General features: G+C 34.7%; 1 protein-coding gene across 1 annotated transcript; it reads right to left on the reverse strand.

Moving 5' to 3' along the window:
• Window positions 1–1,307: 1,307 nt before the first annotated feature.
• LOC128982815 (uncharacterized) lies at window positions 1,308–4,500 on the reverse strand. The gene is made up of 4 exons (XM_054401830.1): window positions 4,272–4,500; window positions 3,113–3,389; window positions 2,152–2,494; window positions 1,308–1,437 (listed from the first exon to the last, which is right to left on the reverse strand). The coding sequence occupies exons 1-3, from the start codon at window positions 4,488–4,490 to the stop codon at window positions 2,157–2,159; spliced, it is 834 nt and encodes a 277-aa protein (XP_054257805.1). The 5' UTR covers window positions 4,491–4,500; the 3' UTR covers window positions 1,308–1,437; window positions 2,152–2,156.
• Between the last annotated feature and the right edge of the window lie 17,678 nt (window positions 4,501–22,178).

A 22,178-nucleotide genomic window follows, 5' to 3' on the forward strand; every position in this document is an offset into this window, starting at 1 on the left:
TACGCAGTTAGATTCCCACCTCCAGATAATACTGACGACTTGGTGTTTTATTAATAATAAATTCTTAAGAATTTCAAAAGCAAAATTACATTATACCACACCATTAACTAACGATATACTTTTAACTTGGGTTTATAAACAACGATTGACTCGTACACCCAATTCTATAAAGCTTTACAGCCATTTATTAAAGTTTACAGCATAGCTAGTGAAATAATAGAAAAAGTTAAGTTAAAAGCCCATTTTCAAATTTTTTGAATACTCACCATTTTAGTCGACTCTTCTATTTATATTATTTGTATAATATGTTTAAAGAATAAAATGTATTACCTATTCATAGTTAGCTATAGATAATCCGTGGAAATCAATTTTATCTAAGAGTTTAAGTGTGGAGTTACTTTTCGGTTTAGTCCTTAAAAAATATTTCTTTAGATACAACAGCAGTTTTAATCTGTATTGATTATTGTTTATGTGTTATTGAAATTATTTATAGAGTATCCTCTTTTTTACTCTGTTAAAAGCCTTGGTGCTACTCACCCTTACCTCAGTAATAGCTTCACATAAATAGAATGTATCTTTCATCACATGAAGCTTGGCCCACGTAGCCCACGTTAATCTATAAACGTACGACTCAAGACAACTTATTACCTGTGACGTATTTGCTTTGTTATGATAGCATTATCATTATATTGAGGGTAAATATAAATGTACATTGATAACTTTTCTTTACCCTTAATATGATGCTCCCTTTATATTGAAAAAATGTATATTTTGTTAACCCTCCAATCATTATCATTTGCATGTATTGAAATATAATTTAACTTGTATAATTAGGTGCCACATATCTATATACTTAAAGTATTTCATTTAAGGTCCAAGGATGAAGTATATTTTTCATTATGATATTAATTTAAAAATAATATAGCCAAGTAAGTAATTGGTATGTTGAGAAATGAGTATGTTAACACTGTACCATATTAATTACTTATTTGCAGTTTGCTAAGTAATCTAATCATTAACCGGAATGATTTTATTTATCTGCCTGTAATGGTTGTCAATAACATTTAGAAGTAAATATGCATATACAGTAATGTAATTTCGGATGCCAAAGACGACATGAAAAATGTTTTGATCAGACTATCGTTTCATAGTGTTACTGGAGTATTTGGAATAACAGAGTTTTTAAAATTCATTTTGACGTTGATTCTGAAATGTGGACTTTCCCAACGTGTGAAAAGGTCCAAGCTGTAAACTCCAATTTAATAATAGAAACTATATATAATAAATTAGAGAGAAAATGAAAAATATGTTTTGGTTCAGTTTATTTACAAAAATATTTTACTATACACAGGATCTTTAAATAAATATCTAAAACAATAAATAGATTTCTTGATGACTGATGAAGAGATGTCCACAAAAGAGCTGTCTTCTTCAGACCTGAAAATATTACAACGAATTAGTTTTATGTTAAATCCCTAGATCCTTTTATTTATAAGGTAAACTTAATTACTTATATTGGAGCTATACTTATGTTTCCTTTCATAACTACTTTCAAATTTTTTTCAAGGAGCTGAACGATATAGATTGTAAATTAAAGCAAAGGGTTAGGGATATTTACATTCAATATTCTTGTATTTTGTATGGATACGTTCGAAACAAGTAGGTAGTTATCATAACCATTGTTCTTAGAATAAATAATTATGTTTGTTTGCTTCGTAACAGTCCACCTTTGATGCCAGTAAAGATTAAATGAGGACACTCTACACCCATGCCTTAATCTATATCCGCATAATCTAAAAGATGTAAGGGGAACGAGCTGGTTTAGTGGTTAGAGCGCAGGACTTCGTTCCAAGAGGTTCCGGGTTCAAGTCCCACCAAATCACCAATGAATTTTATCTAAGTGATAATGCCGCAACCCCTAGGACTGTTGATGCTTCAGAGAAATTAGAGCCTGAAGTAATGTGAAAAACAATCCCAGGCTCGTGCCTAGCGTCCTAGGAAAAAAACTAAAAGATGTCATAAAGGTAATTACATAGTTACTATTTTAGGTCAAGTAATCGTTATTTTTTGTATGTGATAACTTTAAATGAAAATAGTTCATTCTTGTATCTAGGTTTGGCATGTACAAGAAAGAAATGTTGCAAGACCCACCTAACTCACTGAGACGTGTAGGCGTTGTAGGCGAGCTGCTGCCCGTCCACATCCTTCTCCTGGGAGTTGACGAGGAGAGTTCGGGCGGCGGCGTACTGGCTGTAGTCCTGCCAGGGGGCAGCGTGCAGGGCGGCGGCCGGAGGCGGTGCATCACTGGCGATCTTCTTGAACAGCTGGAACATCGCCAAGCTGATGGAGATGAGGAAGGAGAAGAAGCTGAGCTGCAGAGCGTTCCACGCCTTCAGTCCCAACACGCCGATAGCCAGAGGGATGAGTGTCATGGCCTTGAGCAGCACGAACACAAGGATCGGCACCAGGATCTTCTTCAGCTTGTTCTTGCGGCCTGAGACACCAAAAGTACTGTTAAACTAGTTCCTCACCAAAATGCTTAACTGAGTGCCTTGTTTGTGGGGAGGGGTAAGGATTCTGTGTAACATTGGAAATTGTATTGGTTTAATTTATTTGTAATTGAATACCTATTGCCTTTTATTTTCACCACATGTTGTAATGTTAGATTTAGGCCTACGTATTTAGCTGTATGTCAATCTGTGTTAGATTGTTAATATTTATCAAGTCACAATCAAATTTCATCTCTACTAATCACACTACACCAAGTTATCTTCATTATGAAGCTAATTAAGTTAACTAACCATATTTCAATGAATTACATAAGTAGCCATAAATTTATAAATCTAATCATAAGTCAAAAAAGCTACAGAGACAGCTATAAATTCAAAATCTGATCATAATTTAATTTAGGTTAGGTTCTATCAAAACCTTTATAGTTGAAGATTTTATCAAAATTATTTAAAGCACATATATTTTTTTTTACTTGATAACCTTATCCACACTCCATCTAATTTGCATATGTTAAACTCAAACCGTTAAATTTTTCAGTCAAAAATTTGAACGTAATGTACCGTTAAACTCATATCATAGATAGTAGGAAAATGTGACTTACGTTTGCGGCTCCTCTCCTCAACCTGGGCTTCAGACTCCGGATTGTCGCGGAGGGCGAGTGCTATCTCGTTGTCGTCGATGTTGCGGGCGCTGACAGCGAGGGTCTGACCGCCCAGAGCTCTCGGCAGACGTACCAACATGTCGTGGCTCTGAACATAGCTCTCCAAGGTGTCTAACAGACCGCGGCTCTCCAGACCCTTGGGGCTCTCACCCTCCTCGACTGTGGGTTCTTGCTCAGGCTTGTCAGTGTTCTTCACCAGTGACACTCCCTCTGACACCTGCCATAATAAACACATGTATCTTCTGGTTGTAATATATTATACTGTATGATAAACTAATCCCATGAAGAAAAGTAGTGGTTGAGGTTAAACGTATTTTTCTTCCTTTGTTGATTTTGCGAAACGGTGTTCGTAGCTTACATTTATATATTAAATGTATCCATCCACGTATGGCTTGGGTATTGATAGCCTACTAATATTAATATTTTCATGCTAAGTTTTAAACTGGGAAATTAGTAGAGTTTCGGTACGGCTTGCATTTTTACCAACTATAGCACAGATCTGTAATTGTTATCATTCTACATAACACAAATCCTAACCAAGTACAGGTTACGGTAACGATCATTATTATATTGGTTCGCTTTAGATAGGATAACACGTATAAACAATACCTGTGTATTGGGTTGCGTTAAACGGATGGGATCCAGTAATTAAACAAAAAAAAAACACTTTAAACCTTCGAATAAACAATTTAGCCATACAATCAAACACGGGATGTTGTGATAATACTTTTTTAATTGTTTAGTAAAATCGTAAAATTCACTATAATTTTGTACGATTATCAAACACAAACCATAAAGTTTGCAAAGTTTTCTGGTATAAAAATTGGGAAAGTCACTTTAAACCAATGTAACGAGCGGTGCTGATATGATAATAAATTGCAGAATGACGGTAATTTGAAGAGCAGCCATTATTTATCGCTATCCAAATGCTGTTAAGTGATTTATGTGCTCTAGGGTTAACACAAAGCTCTTTGTGCATACAATAAATTATTATCAAGTTGCAACTATTGATCGTAGTTTGTTGTATGGTGTTGAATAATGTTTGCTATTATTATAATTACACCACATTTTTTATTGGTGCTGTCACAGTTCACTTTACCTGTAGAGAATCCTTCATGAGAGCCTGGTCGATGAGGTTTAAGACTTTGTACTTGATGCAGGATATCCCGTCGTTCTTGTCTGTGCAGGCGGCCTCCAGGTCCTGTACCACGCCGTCCATGGGAGTTCCTCGCCACAGGGAGTCCTGGGGAGTGGTGGCAGGTACGACCGCCGCTGCCACCGCCGCTGCTAGGAGGACCACGAGGCCTAAGGAGTGCATGACTGTGATGGAGTAGAAGCACTGACTGACGACACAAGGACTGCCCCAGGCTTATATACTTGGCCAGCAGTCACATAAGGCGCGGGCCTGACTGGACTGTTGATGCCTCGGAGAAATTAGCGACGGAAGCCACACCATTTACCGGCCAAACTTACTTTCAAAAGGCCTCATACTTTATAATAAATCATAAGGCCTCTTATTTTAAACAAAAAATGTACATTATATAATATAGAATTATATCATTAGAATTAAAACTCATGTATCTGCCTACTTTACAACTGCCCGTTTTAGATTTATTAAATGTTTGTCATGTTTAAAAAATAATTTTAAGATAAAGCGTTTTTCTAAATATATTGACATTTTTATAAATTGAGGGACTTTATTGATTTAAAACTGATTTTATGTCAATGGATAAAGCATGGGGTTGAAAACATAATAAATATGTTTAATTTAAAATAAATTAAGTAAGATTTTAAATAAAGCCACAATATCACATTTATTATAATAGTAGGCTAAGCTTGAAACACACACTCGACGAGAATTTACTGTGACTAAGACACAATTATGGCTGGCCTTTAGGGTGTGAGAATTATGTCATGATTAAATAGTCAGTTTCTGCGTGTAACACTGTATCCTTGGGCTATAAGGGAAAATATCACGTACGAAGCTTGTAACGATATAACGGATCTGTTAGTCTAAAGATACATGGATAACATGAATTTGCAAAATGTAGAAATATAAATTTATGGCTTTCTAATTTTGTACTTTTAAATAAAAAAAACTACTGATGTTTCCTATGTCCTGATTACCATGCCAATCTGTATAGTTAGATAGTTAAATTGTATTTATCAAGTCACAATTACTTTCTTCACTGCTTATCACACTACACCAAGTGAACAAAAAAAATTAAAAAATGAAATTTTTTCATATTTTAAACTTGAATGGAAGTTTACGGTTCAAGAGCCTAGTATTATCAAAAGTCGATCTTTTGTTAAATATCAGTATTACCGACTGATTAGAAAAATGAATAACTTCTTATCTATCTAGCTTCTGAATTCAGAAGCTATTTTACACGAGAACGAAGTAGGAACTTGCAGATTTGAATGGGACCTCAAACTATAACTACTCGCCAACACATAAAACATTGTTTGCGATAGGGATAGTTAGATAAACCAAAACTTTATACTTAATATATTTTAGCTTCAGAACACTTCCAACTTCATTGTTGCACTTTTCGACATGCTGTCAACATTTAGTTTTTATTAAAAATAAGCAACCAACAAGTTTTTATGATAAATAATACAATAATTAAATGTATAATTTTAGAGCAAACACTTTTGGTTATTGAACGTTAATACAATATTGTCAAATATGTTAATAATGGAAAAAAATGTTTAAATCATTTTGTAAATCGTTTCTCGTAATTACTGTACTTACATCGGTTGTGTCTATCTGAATTCCATTTAGGGCTCTAACTTTTAAGTTTTCACGCCGAAAAATAATAACAACTCAAAAGTAAGTACCGCGTGGATTATTTAGCTTTTATATTGCTTTATTTACGACATAGCCTTCATTTTGACATACCTACCAACCATCTATATATATTATAGTTTCTAAAGTGCTTTTATGTCGGTACACCATAACTCCCTTAATTCTTCACCAATTTTCATAAATAAGGTGTCATTTTAAAGCTTTTCCCCCCAATACGCTAGGAAAGTATACAAATCACTCATTTTTCTATAGATTTTCGTAAAAACGATCTATACAAACCCCTATAATTTCTGCCAGTAAATTTAACTCGAAATGTTTATTTACGTTATACGATGAGCTGAAACATGCGAATTAAACTAATAAAAATAAACTAATATTTATTTCACGAATCTGAGTGTTTTGTTTTGACTTCATCCATGACAATAAACAAACTTAGTATGTGTTTTCTACTGAATACAACTGGAGATTAAATATTCACTTAAAAGAAGACTAAATAATAACATCTGTTCATGAAGTATAAACCCGTATTTTATTCAACGGCACGCACTAAGCACAATTAACTATTTTGTATACCTCGTAAGTGGTATTAAAGAAGGATTCAATGTGAATGTTTCGCACGGGTCGGCTAATTCTATTTATATTTGAAAAAAATCAACTTTCAAACATTACCTTTTACCCTTTCTTTATTACAGGTATTCAATAAATGGATATGTTGTGTCGAATATGTTACCGACAGGAAAAGGTTTATATCAGTTTTATTTGGTTCTTTTTTTTACGAAGTAACGTGAAATGCTCTGTTGTATCCATAAGAGTTTTTGAACTCATTAAGCAATAAGCCCTTTAGTTTCGTCCCCTCATGCTAAAAGTTTAGTTTCGTTAGCCTATGCTAAAAAGAAATCCATTATCAAGTTTTGGCGAGAAACCTAAGCAGGGTCCAATATTGGTCGTAGCTCTTTTGGGCACCCTACACTATCAAAGTGAAGTTGGCTGACTCCGGTCAAACTGTCATACCACGCAATTGTCCGTAATCCTTTCAAACGGACTAAAAAGAAATTTCCCTTAAAAGTTACCTTTGCCATGACTTTAAATAAGGCACATGGGTTGGACAGACTCTAACAAAGGAAGGATTGTATGTGCTGGGCCCCGTTTTTTTTTTTTTACACATTCAGTCGTTTGTGGCTTTGTCAAGGGTGCGCTTTTTCAGTGAAATCTATGTCTTTGTAAAAACAAAGCTACCATCACAAAAATTGTTTATGGCCATATTATAATTAAATAACTTAACATTAAATTTCAAACAGTTAACTATTTAAAATGTAAACCCACATCTATTCCCGAAGTTAGGACGCATGCTTAAGTTAACGATGCCCTTACTGCGCATTATTGACTGTATTTTGTGTTCTTCAATGACGGGGATTTGAGAATGATCCTACAAACATTGATATTATCATTTTATTGTATTGTGCAATGTTACGTGTCATTTATAGACCATTCACTACACTCATTCTTTTAGTTATATAATTTTACTCCTTTGATTGTACCAACATTTGCCATATAACTTATTAAACTAAATTGTCAGAAATTTTTTTGTAAATTTAAATTATACTATTAGTCAGGTTGGGTAGCAGGAAAATATTTCAGTTCTGGCAGAGAGGCTGCAATTTTAGGTGGTTATAGTATACAAGTTTCTGAACCTAAAACCACCCAGACCCCAATTTTTAAGGACCTCGGTCGTCCATAATGACGTCATAAAAATGGCGGCCGTAAGAGGATGCTGGGTCCCCATGAATTGGCTATAATGACCGAATGCCTGAACCGATTTTCATGAAATTTGGCAGACAAGTGCTTGAATACATTATCTCGGCCTGGGTTGAAAATGGTCAAGTTTCATCAAAGTCAATTCAAAATGGCGGCTGTTCAAAACTAAAAAAATATGAGGAAAATAATTGTGAATTGTTTTATACAGGGTGAGTTTCAAATGAGTCCCCCCCCCTACTTTTTTATACATTTCTTAAGATATCAACTTTAAACCATGTCAGATCATTCTAGTGTAGCAAGGACTTCATTTTGACTGGGTTTAAATTTTTGGCCGCCATCTTGGATCCGCCATTTTGGATTAAAAGTTATTTTTTCAAATGTAAAGGTAGGGTTGTGACCCACCGTTTCAAACAAGACTTTTACGCTGAATACGATGCTGCAATCCGTTTAAAAAAATGTTGATCCATTCTAAAGTTAAGGGAACTTTTTATAACTTTATTTTTAGTCCATTGTAACATTGTGCATTTACAAACTAAGGCCATAATCTCAAAATAGTGCTAGATAAAGATAAGTGGACACCACCATTCATTGTTGACCTATTTTCACTCAGCTATGACGGATGTATTTTTTTCATCCGCCATCTTGATAAATTATTTTAAATATGAAGGTGGTGTTGTGACCCATCATTGTGAACTACTTTTTTATGTTGAATTCAATGCCGCAATCTGTTTTTCATTGTCATATTTGGTTTTTGAAATATTGACATTTTAAATCAAAATAATTGTTATATTTTATCAAGAAAGCTTGATAACAAAAAACGGATAAAATAAAACCCAGTCAAAATGAAGTACTCACTACTCTACATTATCTGACCTGGTTCGGAGTTGATATCTTAAGAAATGTATAAAAAAGTAGGGGAACTCATTTGAAACTCACCCTGTATAAAACAATTCACAGTTATTTTCCTCATATTTTTTTAGTTTTGAACAGCCGCCATTTTGAAGTGACTTGATGAAACTTGACCATTTTCAACCCAGGCCGAGATAATGTGTTCAAGCACTTGTGTGCCAAATTTCATGAAAATCGGTTCAGGCATTCGGTCATTATAGCCCCATCACCCCCAGCATCCTCTTACGGCCGCCATTTTTATGACGTCATTACGGACGACCGAGGTCCTTAAAAATTGGGGTCTGGGTGGTTTTAGGTTCAGAAACTTGTATACTATAACCACCTAAAATTGCAGCCTCTCTACCAGAACTGAAATATTCTGCCATCATATGCAGCTATACGGCCCCACTATATCCTTTAATCACCCCTCAGAAAACATCATCACATTTTAAAATATATTGTATATATACAACAAATATTATTGTTAATAAAAAACTGTAACCTGTATATAAGTCCAAAGTTGCAATAAAACTTTTATCCAAAATTATTAATATAGTATAAATTATTTCTAAAACCGCAACATTGATTATATCCAAAAGCCTGATTATTAGTGCATGTGCAAGTGATGAAGAAAGAAGACAGCTGGCTTCAACAATGAACTTTGATCATCCTGTATGAAATTGAAGTTTTCCTCCTTCTCTATTGGGACATGGCAGCTTCAACACCTTAAATTCAGTGAGGGTATAATCCCTAACATTTAAAAGTCAAAGTGATGAAAATTATTTAACTTAACAACAGAAGAACAGTTTAGCTTTTATATATGTATATATATATATATATATATATATTATTTTTCTATTTTAAATTTTTACTGCCACCTCAAGATTTATATTAATTGGACACTGTTAGTGAAGTACTAATCTGGTGAGACCTACTTTATTTACTATTTGATCGAACCTAATTATTTGAATTCAAAAACTACTTTATTTTCATCAAGAAAAATTCCAGAAAACAATGTGAACAAGAGAACTAAATTCAACCTTGATTAATTTTTCACCTATTCTGTTCATCGTTGGACTATTTACCTACCTATCCAAGCCTCCCAAATTTTCATAATTGACATTTTTTCTTATAATTTAGGCCTAAAATATTTGAAGATCTTTTTAGCCAGCCGATTTGTAAGCTTGATTAACTTGATTTGTAAGCTTCAAATAGCTTTCACATTGATTTTATATTGAGCTCGCTATAGTATCTGTATTTGTCGGTTGAAGTTGTGTCATTGTCACTGTGGTATTTCTAATTTTATATTTTGTAAACTTAGGCATCGTGATTGCCACCGTCCTCTTTATTGTAATTAATTTTGTTCCAAGCTGTATAAGCTGAGTTCCTTTGATTTGAAACTCACTTGACGAGTTCGGTTTAGTTACATTCATTGAAGTAGCTCTCTGAGGTTGAGCTTGACTGCATGCCTGCAATCAGCCTTGGTCAAAAAGGGTCAGAACCAATTTATGGAAGCAGCGCTTTAATGTAGCTAGTAATGTGAATGATTAGGTCATTAATTAGATCTTTATCTTGAGCTTAAGTTTCGTTATCCAAATCAGCTTTATTTTACTTACTGACAAGGCGCTGAAAATAAGAATCAAAGTATTCTTTCTTCTTGAGATCTTCTTGCATTAGAGACTTTAAGGTTTCGTGTTGCACAGTTGTTAGTGATTCTTCATGTTCAACAAGTTGATCTACAGGGTTTCTTATTTTGTTGAGACGTGTTTTAATTAAAGATGTTCAATTTTAAATTCACTTTTTTGAGGTGCCATTCTACAATAATGGGAAGATAAATGTCAAAAATAACAAAATGTAAAAGAGTGGCAAAAGATTTCCAATGTGGAAATAAAAGTTCAAATAGGTAAGAGGCACAGATATCAATGAGTAAAATGAGGAAATATTAATATGAAGAGTTTGGTGCATGAGTGAAATTCAAAATTGCTTTAGGAATATCTTGGATCGAAGGACCATTAATTAATATAGAGTGTTTGTGTATAATAAATTAAAATTATGAGAGAAAATGAATCAAGTCATTGTAACAAGAAGAACAGAATGACATTTTTATTTGTACAGAAAATACTACGATTGCTTTTATAGCAGTGAAAGTCAGATGAGCGAAGCGATCACGTTTCATGGTTATTATTAAAGCACAAAATAAAAAAAATGTGAATAGATATAATACAAAATATTACTATTTCATCAATTTAACTTATCAGTTTCGTTTAGAACTATCAAAGTCTATGACAAGTTTCATAAGTAAAGATGTGGACATTATACAGGGTGTCACAAAAAAGTGTGATGGGCTATACAGGACCTAATTCTACATGCAAAAATAAGTCAAAAATGAAGAATATTTTTTTTTTCGGCTTAGTTTAGCCGTAATCCGCCATTTTGTTTTTTGGGGAAAATATTTATTATTTCAAAATCCCTTTGAGATATTTTTACGAAACTTGACAAAATTGTTTACACTATAGTAAGTAACATTTATAAAAAAAATTATTATTTTAACTTTCCAAATTTCAAAATGGCGGCCGTTTGAAATTTTTAATGCCAAATTTCATGAAAACCGGTATCTAAATCAAAATTTTGTAAGAGACAAAAGTTTTAGTATTTATTATGACAAATCCAAATTACTTCACTGAAATTACTTAATACGTTACATAAATTATTACATTACTTTTAATACATTTTAATATTAATAATTTCAGTCTAAATTACTAAAATAAACACAGCTTCTTTATTTATGAACCGATTTTATTCTATATTTTAATTTTTTCTATATATTTTATATTATGGTTGTAACTTTTAAAGATTTGCCTGCTTTGAGAGAATTGTACAATAAAAATAGTATATTTCGCACCCTGGGCCGAAAATGAGGCTTTGCCGGCTCGAGATCAATTTTTAGTTCGAGACGAAGTCGAGAACTGAAAACGATTAAAAGCTGCTGCAAAACCCTCTCGGCCCGTGGTACGAACGCTATTTTTCAACACACTATACAAAAAAAAATATATATATATATATATATATACAATAAAGGCACACAAATACAACTTTAGGGTTATGTGAAGTAAAATTTATAGGAACAGCAAAAATTTTAAATAGTTGCTACGCAGCGGTGACAGTAAAAAAAATCTATTGTAATGCGTAATATGGATACTGTTTGTGTATTTAATATAATACATTATTGTTTTAAGTAAATAAGCGAACAGCTGATTTTCAGCCCCAGGGATGTAAAAACCTGCTCGGTCCACAAATGAAGATGACAGCTGGCATGGACACCAATACTTGGCTTTCAGCCTCCAATTATCGTTTGTAAAACTGCAAAAAAATCACAGAGTGGTGAAAGTAGTTGAGAACATATCCATATCTTAAGAAGTTTTTTCTAAAAATTTTGTACATTTAACATAATTACGAAAGGCATTGTTTTGAAGCAAGTGTTCTACATTCAACTATCTCAAAACATTGCTAGAAGTAGTTATATATAGTATATAGATTTATACATACTAGTTTTTCTGCCCGTGCCCCACCACGGGAAGAGAACGCAGAGAAGATATGGTGGTGGCAAATGGAAATTCGCTTATCCAGCAGGTTTGCTGTGGCAGGGGTATTATTATATTTTTATTATAACCACAATAATTAATTTAAATATTTTTCTTTGGAAAAATATACTATTAAAAATATGCTAAACATTAAATTGATTTATTTTATGGAAGCTAATAACATACTTACTTTTAAAGTGTTTACACTTTCAATCTGAAGCAGCTTAGATACGAAAACTCCCAACGTTAAGCTAATAACAGCCATTAAGTTATTCAAATCTAAACTTTTATCAAACTCTAAGAGGATTAAATTAAAATTTCAAGCAGAAAACAAGTTAATAACAGGAACCAGCAATTTTGTGTTACAACATAATTTCCATGACGTTTAATTTTCCAAGCCGCACACAGGCTGTCAATTTAGCCACTTCCGTGCCTATTCAGTGCCTTCCTTCCCCCGTACCTTGGCAACTCACGTGTATGCGCCTTATATGAATACTGTCCATACCACACGTGTCGGCCTGATTACGTTGCTAGAATAGCTACGAATCTGCAAACATTCTTCATGACATTTTTTCTTAAACACCAATCCAAGTCCAAGTCTGTTTGACTGTGATGCTACGCATCACTTCTTCTCAAGCTCCTGCTTCACTTTGGAGCATATACTTGATGGCTGCATCGGGTCTAAGCCCTGGTAGCCTTGCTACCTGAAGACGCTACGTTGTAGTGTGGGGTTTATTCAATGATGAGGGGCCGGAGCCGGGGAACCTCTTCGGCTATCAGTTCCCTGATATGGTCCCATGGAGACAAGTCCGCCGCCTCCTCCAGTCGTGTCCTGAGTCCGTCTACGTAGTCTCGGATTGTGCAGATTGCAGTGGAGTCTCTGATAACAATGTTCCTCACATACCAGGGAGAGAAAGTTGCTAGACGAAGAGCCTTGCTCTGGACAGTTAGTAGTTTTCGTCTAGATGTTCTGCAGGTGAAGTCATACCATGCAGGGGCTGCGTATGTGAGAACTGGCCGGAGCAGGGCCGTGTAGAGCCTGACTCTTGCAGCTGTCGTCAGCTTCGTCGAGCGGAGCAGTGGGCGGATGGCATAAAGACCTTTCTTTGCGAGGTTGCATACTCTCTCAACGTGGGGAGTCAGTGTCAGTTTTCGATCCAGAAGTACCCCCAAGTACTTCACTTGGTTTCTCCATTGTATGTCTGATCCGTCTAAGTTTAGGTGGCGACCATCGTCCTGTCTCCTTGATCTTGTAAATGAGATGGCCTCACTTTTGTCCGCATTTACTTTGATGCGCCACTTTTTCAGCCATGGGAGCAGCAAGTCCAGCTGTCGTTGGACGTACACCCTGGACATCCTCAGGTTGGCAGAGGTGGCAGTGAATAGCGCGTCGTCCGCGTAGAGGGAGAGCTGCACCCTTGGAGCCAGGGGTATATCATTGGTGTACCACAGGTAGAGTATCGGTCCGAGAACTGATCCCTGTGGCACACCCGACGAGACTGGGCGGGATGTTGAGGTTGCTCGTCCAACAGTGACACGGAAACTGCGTGCTGTCAGGTAGCTTCTGATGAGTCTGTATATGGATCCGGGTAGTGGAGACGATGCCAGCTTGAAGAGGAGTCCCTCATGCCAGACTCGGTCAAAAGCCTTGCTTACGTCAATCAGCACGGACGTGGAATGGTGTTTCCGCTCCATCGCTCCAGCGATGGTATTTAGGACACGCCGGAGTTGGAGGGTAGTGGAGTGGCCTCTCCGGAAACCGTACTGCTCCGTCCTAATCGACAGGAAAAACTCTTCGGGAAACCTAGCCAGGATGATACGCTCCAGCATCTTGGAGAGCACAGGTAGGAGGGAGATCGGCCTGTGGTTCTCCGGGAAGAGGTGGTCCTTGCCGGGCTTGGGTATCATGATGACATTGGCCAGTTTCCAGGAGTCAGGGAAGTGGGCCAGCCTGATGCAGGAGTTAAAAAGGCATGTGATGGTGACGATGACCCAGCCTGGCAGGTTCTTCAGAGCTGGCGTTCCGAGGGAGTCCGGACCTGGAGCCTTCTTCGGGCGCAGTCTAGCAATGTGTCTCTTCACTTCGCCGACGGTCACGAGGGGGGGTCGATCTTCTTCTTCAGCGTCGGGCTCATAGTTCTCCACGAAGTCGTCAACGGTTTCACAGAAATCTTCATCATAGACGTCCGGATGAGGGGAGAATTGGACCTCCATTGAGTCCGCAAAGGTCTCCGCCCGATCCTCCGGGGAGTAGACAAGACCACGGCCCCCATGTAGTGGCCTGTTGTATGATTTTTCCCCACGCAGGGCTCTGGCGACTCTCCAGATGCCGTCATTTGTCTCTGCTTGGCCCTCTATGAAGTCGTTCCATTCCTGAGATCGATGAGCAGCAAGCAAGCGGGAACATCTTCTAGCTTGATGGTTGAATTCAGCCTTGGCGTTGGGGCAGCGGGACTGTTGGTAGGCTCTTCTCAATCGTCTTCGCAGAACGATCTCTTCTCGTAGGTTTTTTTTTCTTAAACACTCTTGTAATAATAGTTAAAGCAAAACTGTGGAACATCTTTCCATGAAATAACCAAATAATTTCATAGTTAAGACACAGATTTCCTCACTGCATATCAGTCGAATGGAGTGTTGTACAGAAGTTCTTAACAAAATTCCCCGAGATGTTTTGTGTAAATGAATATTATTGTAAACTGAATAGTAAAAAAGAGTCCAATTACAGTACTACGCAATGTATTTACACTCATTATGTAATAATAAAAAAAGTTAAAGAAATATAAAATATGTCACATGTTCTTAATACATTAATACTTTTTCAATGAAATGGTGACCATACAAAGTAGGTAGTTTAAGCCAAGTATGAATGGAGATGAGTGTAGGATGAGTGGTGCGATCTTTTAGCCTTGTTAGTGACTAAGGACGATATATTCCTTAACACAGCTGTTAATTAATAGTCCATACAGCTGATGGCAACTAACCACAGCTGAAGGGACCTACTGTTTCTTGTGGATTCCGAACCACATTTTTGCCTTGGTATTAACGAATTGGTCTAATTATCAGGATAGAACTACGGATAGTCGTAGTACTCACTAGTGCGGGCGTTAATCCACACCAGGGAGTATCGTGCCCCAGGGGAGGTGCATGGTCATACTTATCTAAGTTCTATATTTATCTATCTATCTTCTATACAGGGTGTTGAAAAAGTCTTAACACGCCCAAAAATAAACTAAATGGCGTACCTAAGAATAGATTTTGCAACTTCAACATATCATGACGACTTTTCTATATTTTTGCAAGTTATCAAAATTTTGCCCCACCCCTTTCCCCATAAGGGTAGTTTGGGCATAGATGAAGTATGGTTTGTGGGCAACAAAAATTTTTCCAATATAAAGACTTATGTTGTGACCTCTCATTTTAAAGGTCTTAATTAGTAGAATACAATGCCACAAATTTGAACTCAAACAGATAACCGATTCGAAAATGGCAGCTGTTCAAAGATATCTTGAATCAGCCATTTTGAATCATGGAACAGCTGCAATTTTTTTATTCAGTTTATCTTATAACCTCAAATTTGTTTTTTTGTATTCTAATAACCAAGACATTTCATTTGATGTGCACATTGATCTATCCATACGTTTATGATTTTCCTCTAACTTCTAGCGGGCCATCCACCTGAGGAGGTACCGTATAACTGAACTATGTGTTAAAATCGTAAACGTATTTACAGGTCAATATACACATTCTTAATTAGTATAATACTATGCGACTGGGACGGGTGGCGTCGTCCTGTAATCCAGCTACTAGGAGGTCACGAATTGTGGATATTTATAGGGATGCACTGTGGATGCGATGCTCCCTGGTGTGGATTAACGTCCGCACTAGTGAGTACTACGACTATCCGCAGTAGTATCTTAATAATTAGACCAATTCGTTAATTACGAGGAAAAAATGTGGTTCGGATTCCACAATAAACTGTAGGTCCCTTAGTTGCCATTAGCTGTATGGGCTATTAATTAACAGCTGTGTCTAAGGAACATGTTGGCCTTAGTCACTAACAAGACTACAAGATCGCGCCACTCATCCTACACTCATCCTTCACTCATATTTGGGTTAAAATACGCACATAGTGGCGTCCCCATCTTAAATAATTGATTTAATTGATTGAAACAAATTTGAGATTAAAAGTAAAAACTGATAAAAAAATATATAATACGCTAAGCCGATTTTTTATGAACAGAACTCCTCCCTCATTTTTTTGACCGATTCCGACGATAAAAGTGTCAAAAACATTGCCCTGATCTGTAGTTTGCAAAGTGGTTTTAATTTTTTTTTCATTATTAGTTTGGGAATAATCTATTGTCAAATTTGGGTCTTCTCCTATAAGGTCAACATTACGGATTAAGCTGTTATTAAATTTTTTCTGTTTTGTTTATGTTTGGTTGACAGTTTTAATAAAGCAGCTGATCAGATGAGTTGTTTACATTATATTTCAAAGAAAAAGACAGACATATTTTATTTTTGGAGTTTTCTTCTGGTAAAAACAATCATGTTTTTTATAAAGTGAGTGGATGAATGGTTTTTATGTGTATTTTGTGATATTTTCTAGATTTCAATTTATTATTTGTTAATATTGTTTTGATTATCACGACCTAAATCTTTTTGGTAATATCTTTGTAATATCTTCATGTAGATGATTAAAAGGTTATTGAGAAGCTTTAACTTATTTAGTATAACATATATAACCTATTTATAATTAAAATCAATAAATATTATTTATTCTTTGTTATTATTTGTTATAGGTAGACTTATTTAGACTATTTAGCCTAATACAAAATGAAAAATGTTTATGATTTATGTTACTCACTCTACAATAATTGAGGAAAAAAAGAAAATGGATTGTATATGTATTGATGCGATAAATGCAAGGTTATGTCAGCATGTCCTCAAGCAAACGAACGTATACCAAGTTTATAGACTGGAAGTCCCCATCAATCGAGACAAATAAGAAGCTGCAATAACTCATTTGCTATGTTAATTGTGTTAGTAGCAATATTAGACCAAAACAATAGAGAAGGACCTTTTGTGTTTGTATGCAATCGTCAAGTTTATCACAAGAATTGGAATTATGCGCTGCTCTATGAGAGAAATTTAAAATTGCTATCCAAATCTAAAGCAAGAGTTTATCCAACCTATTTCAACAAATAAATCCATACTTTCAAGCTTTCAAAACTTTAAGTTTAAGAGAAACTCTTCACTTCAACAGCGTGTGTACGGATGCTGGGCATATACTCTGATAGACAACACTTAATGCGTTAAAATTTACCAACTTTGTTTGATGTTGCTGCTATATTTCAAACGGATTATGACGGCTCAGAGTTTGTGGTATACCTGAAGATAGAGCACCTAAAGAGGTTTATAGCACCCAACTCTTCCAGATTGGATCCGATTGCCTATTATTTAGTTTTTCTTTACAGATAAATACTTGATTTAGAGGGACGCCTCAAATCGAAGAACAACTGCTCAAAGAACTAAAAAGTGACTCAGCTTCAATTTCCTTCGCACTCATTATCTGTAAAGCAACAATCTTTAGTTCTTATGCTTTGTTGCAATGGTATATTAGCCTACAACAGACATGTTCACTGGAATTGAAGGATAATGTCTAGCATTCATAGGCAAATATGCACATACAACCAAATCATAACAACAATAAAATTTAATTTAATTTAATTTAGGTTCAATTTGGTGTAGAAGTAATCAACGAAAACTGAGAGTAGAAATGTAGGTGAGTTAGAGATATTTAAAATCAATTTCTGTCAAGTTATCACTATAAGAATTTTGCTACAATTACTCAAACTCAAGAATTACATTTTTCTCAATTTTGTTGTTCTTATTATGCGTCTCAATAAGCTGCGCGGGATTCCTGCTCATAGATATATTTCTTCACGTCAAACCTTTTCAGAGCCAAACCAGGGTTTTCAAAGATTCTTTCGACCACTAAACGTGAGTGGTGGTATGGCGACCGAAGGCATTATTCTGGGACACTTTCAATTATTTTCCCTCCACATTACGTTTGCTCAGTAGCCATTACGACTTGGATTTTCAGATTTAAATACTTTAAATACTATAATTAAAATATGATTCCCCAAATTATTTAACTTGTATTACAATAATACATTTTCAGTTCTTAAGCTAGTCTACCAAAACGACAGACTACTGGTTAACAGTTTCTATTTCTATTTTCCCATGACAACCAATAACATTTTACTGCAAGTATGCCTACATCATCAATGTTTGAACATTGGGCATTGGGACATACAAAAGGCCATGCAATTAGCACTCCGGTCCAGTTAATAAACTCTAAAAGCGTTTCTCGTCGATTGGTATTTGATTGTTGTCCGGGCTGGCTGGAGTTTTATACAATAGAATTCTAGTGCAGAATGAGGATTACTCTTCATTTATAGTTTGTAGAGCAATCTTTAAGCTTTTTATATAGTTCCACTACAAAACAAAGAATTTTACTCAATCAAATAGAATAATTTAATTTAAAGATTACTAAACATTTTGGGATTTCAACAGATAGAATCTTAATATTTTAATTCCTGGCTGGATTTACCCTAAAATATTCCCTTAACATTTTCAGATTTATTTACTCTTAGCATATGTACGCGTGTTTTGCAACGGAGGCCGCGAAAGCGAACATTTTGTTCTTTACATCTGTTGTATAAAATAGTCACATATTCGTCAACGGTTTTAGAAACTAATTTCAACCTACCACAAAGCAAAATATAATGACAAAAAACTCTATATCTTTCGTAAATTAAAATACAGTAGAACCTTGATAACAAGACTCTCGTGGGGATTATAAAATAAGTCTGGTTATCAAGGTCGACTTCTTATTGAGGTTTACAATAACATGTGTTTAGAGGTAAAATAAATTCAAGGGGATTTGAAAAATACACTTGTTATCAAGAGTGACTTGTTATCGAGGGTCTTCCTATTGAGGTTCAACTGTACAATCTTCATCGATGTAAATCAGAAATCATTACTTTAGCTTTTATGGTTACTATTCATTTCTTGATAATGAATAAGAACCAATACAATTTCTTGAATTGGGGAGTAAAACTAAACTGGTTAATGTGCAATTGTATTGTGAGTTTCTTTGATTAGCTGGTCAGATTGAACTTTTGAATCAAACCCTAAAATGAAAAATTGGATTTTACTTTTTTCCGATGGATTAAATTTTGGTCACTCAGTATCCAACTTTTTTATATGCTTATGCAAATGAATGTTTAGAAAATTTTATTATAATTTTCAATTCAGTACATCCATTTTGGTTTTTACTAATTTTATTCTTTTAAAGGCTAATATACGAAACTGTTAATAAAATTGTATAGTAACTTTTTCATGTTCTTAATACACCTTTAACTTTCTTCTTTACTTAACCTTTTCCTTATTTTTTATATTTAAATCTAGTTCAAAACTACAAATTATTTCATTTAAATAAACCAATTTTCTTAGTAGATCAATCTTCTTAAAAATTAAACTCACAATAAATCATTAACAAAGCGAACATCAGCTGTTATAATCTCCAGAAATATTGTTGTGACTTAACAATCACGTTATGTATGTTTTTTAGAAAGGGGCGGGAAAAGCCACCGGTGGGATATCAAAAAAAGGTAAGAATCAGAGGAAATTTTAAAAAAGGAACATTCCTTTATATTCTTTTTGCAGTTAAAGATATGAATTTAGTTTCTCGAGGTTAGGCCACAATTTTTCAAGATGGTGGCTAACTTTGAAATTTCTTATGAAAGACCCTTTGTTTTATTATGTAGAATTTGGATAGGACATGACATTTTTAATTGTTTTTATTCTAGATATTCTTTCTATAAAGCTACTCTTTCAGGAGTTATAGCATGTTACACCTGAAAAAATTAATTATAGTGTACATTTTGCATCATGCAGCTCCTAAACGAGTAGGCTAAGAGTGAAAATTACAGTGTAAATAAATCTATAAATTGCATCTACATTTTAAAAGACCATTAAATACAGTTTTTTTATTTATTTTTTTTTTCAAGTTTGCTAAAATTTTGGGAAACGGTGAACATTTAGTTAACAATGGAATAAATATTTTTGATCTATTTTATGATATTTTAGGACACACAAAAATATATATATCTGGTAACGTCAAATCGAAAAAAATTTGCCCCGGATCACCATGAGACCTACAGTAATAGCTTAGTCCCTATGTGAGAAATTTGATCATACAAAAGTAAAAACCCTCATTGATTAATGACTGAGTGAGTCATTCATCACTAATTGTCCAGCTTTAGCTAGAAGTCTGGATTTGGTATAGTCATTATTCAGGATACAAATGTAACGTCAACCCGTTTTCATAATGATTTTACTAAAGGGATGTGGTCCTTGTTCAGAAGGCCTTAAAGTTCCCATGATATCCCTATGAAATGCTAAATGTTAGGACATTATAAACAACATCGTTCGTGAAGTAAAACTAACAATAATGTGTAATTTTACACGTCTTCATAATTTTAAATGTATTAGGAAAACTTGAATTAATTTTGGAGTTATATTTTTTTTTTTCAAAATTGTTGATTATAGATCCAATTTTTTCGTAGTATTTACTTATGAACCGCTTGAGCAAAATGCATTTGTAACAATATTTTGAATGGTGCGTTACGTTATCCAATTTACTGTCCATAAAAAATTAATGTCAATTTAATCTAAGATCTCACTTTTAACCGGCTATTCACAGGAATTATATAGTTATTTGTGTAACTAGTGGGCAAAGTGGCACTTTGCTACACACGAGAGCAATGTTTACGGATTGATCACGAGTGCAGCAAAGGCCTTTTGCACTCTCGTTACACATTATATTTTTCCTACAGTCACTATAAAGCATATAAATAATTAATCTTTCTAACACTATACAACACGTTTTTAGGTTCAGCTGGCAACACAAATAGGTTCCCTAGAGAAAGTAGTACCCGGTCCGTATCACTCCGCTATTTTTCCTCGGCAAGAAATGTGCTCCGCGACTTGAGAATATAGTTCCGTATGTTTTTGTAATTTGAAGTGGTTTCCGTGCCTAAAAAATGCTTAAAAGGTATTTTCTTGTTTATTAATATCGTAGGAATATTTAAAAACTTGTAAAAGAAAAGTTCAGAAAGTTCAGAAATACCGAAACTATAAACACGAAATGACAGGTTAAATCGTAGTTATAATAGTCAATCTGCTGCTCATAGTATTATTATCTTTAAGTGTTGCCAACCTGTTTCCAAGCGTACACGGATTACGTGCATAATAGAACGACGCTGTTTTGTGTTGTTTCGTTGGAATCCTGATGTGCACTAAAGTATAAACCGTACGACAAAGTATAAACCGTACGACAAAGTATAAATATGCAGCAATTAGCAGCTTTCTGTACTATAAACAGTACAAGGAAGCCAACTTTGTCGGGTGACTGTAGGAAAAATATATTTTGTCAGGCTATATAAAAAAATTACTTACAGAAAGTTTTAATTTAAGAATAATTTACTTTATATATATAAAGTACACCCTACATGACAAATACATCATTAGTTTCAAACAACATATATAAAAAGCACGTTTCATTTTGTGTAATTCGCCCCACAACAATGAAAGTTTTGACCTCGGAAAGTTTGGTTGTTTTAACCCCTCATCTGAGAGAATTGTTTACTAAGATTCGGCTAGTTTATACAAATATTAGCTTTACATTTAATAAGTTTTATTAAAATCATTAAATTAAAAGCTTACATACACTACATTTAAATTAATAAATTGAATCAATAGTGCATGCAAGATAAACTATAAATTTAAACACATGTCATACGTAAATGTTGACTCAACTATTGTGAATGCAGTAATTATCGTAATATATGTAAGTCGTTTTCCCTTTAAAACCTCCTTTATTCTTTCCTATCTCAGATTTTCC

This window comes from Macrosteles quadrilineatus, unplaced genomic scaffold (assembly GCF_028750875.1).
Source record: "Macrosteles quadrilineatus isolate MER2022 unplaced genomic scaffold, UCM_ALF_1.0 Scaffold_1__1_contigs__length_201487025, whole genome shotgun sequence".
Taxonomy (NCBI): Eukaryota; Metazoa; Arthropoda; class Insecta; order Hemiptera; family Cicadellidae; genus Macrosteles; species Macrosteles quadrilineatus.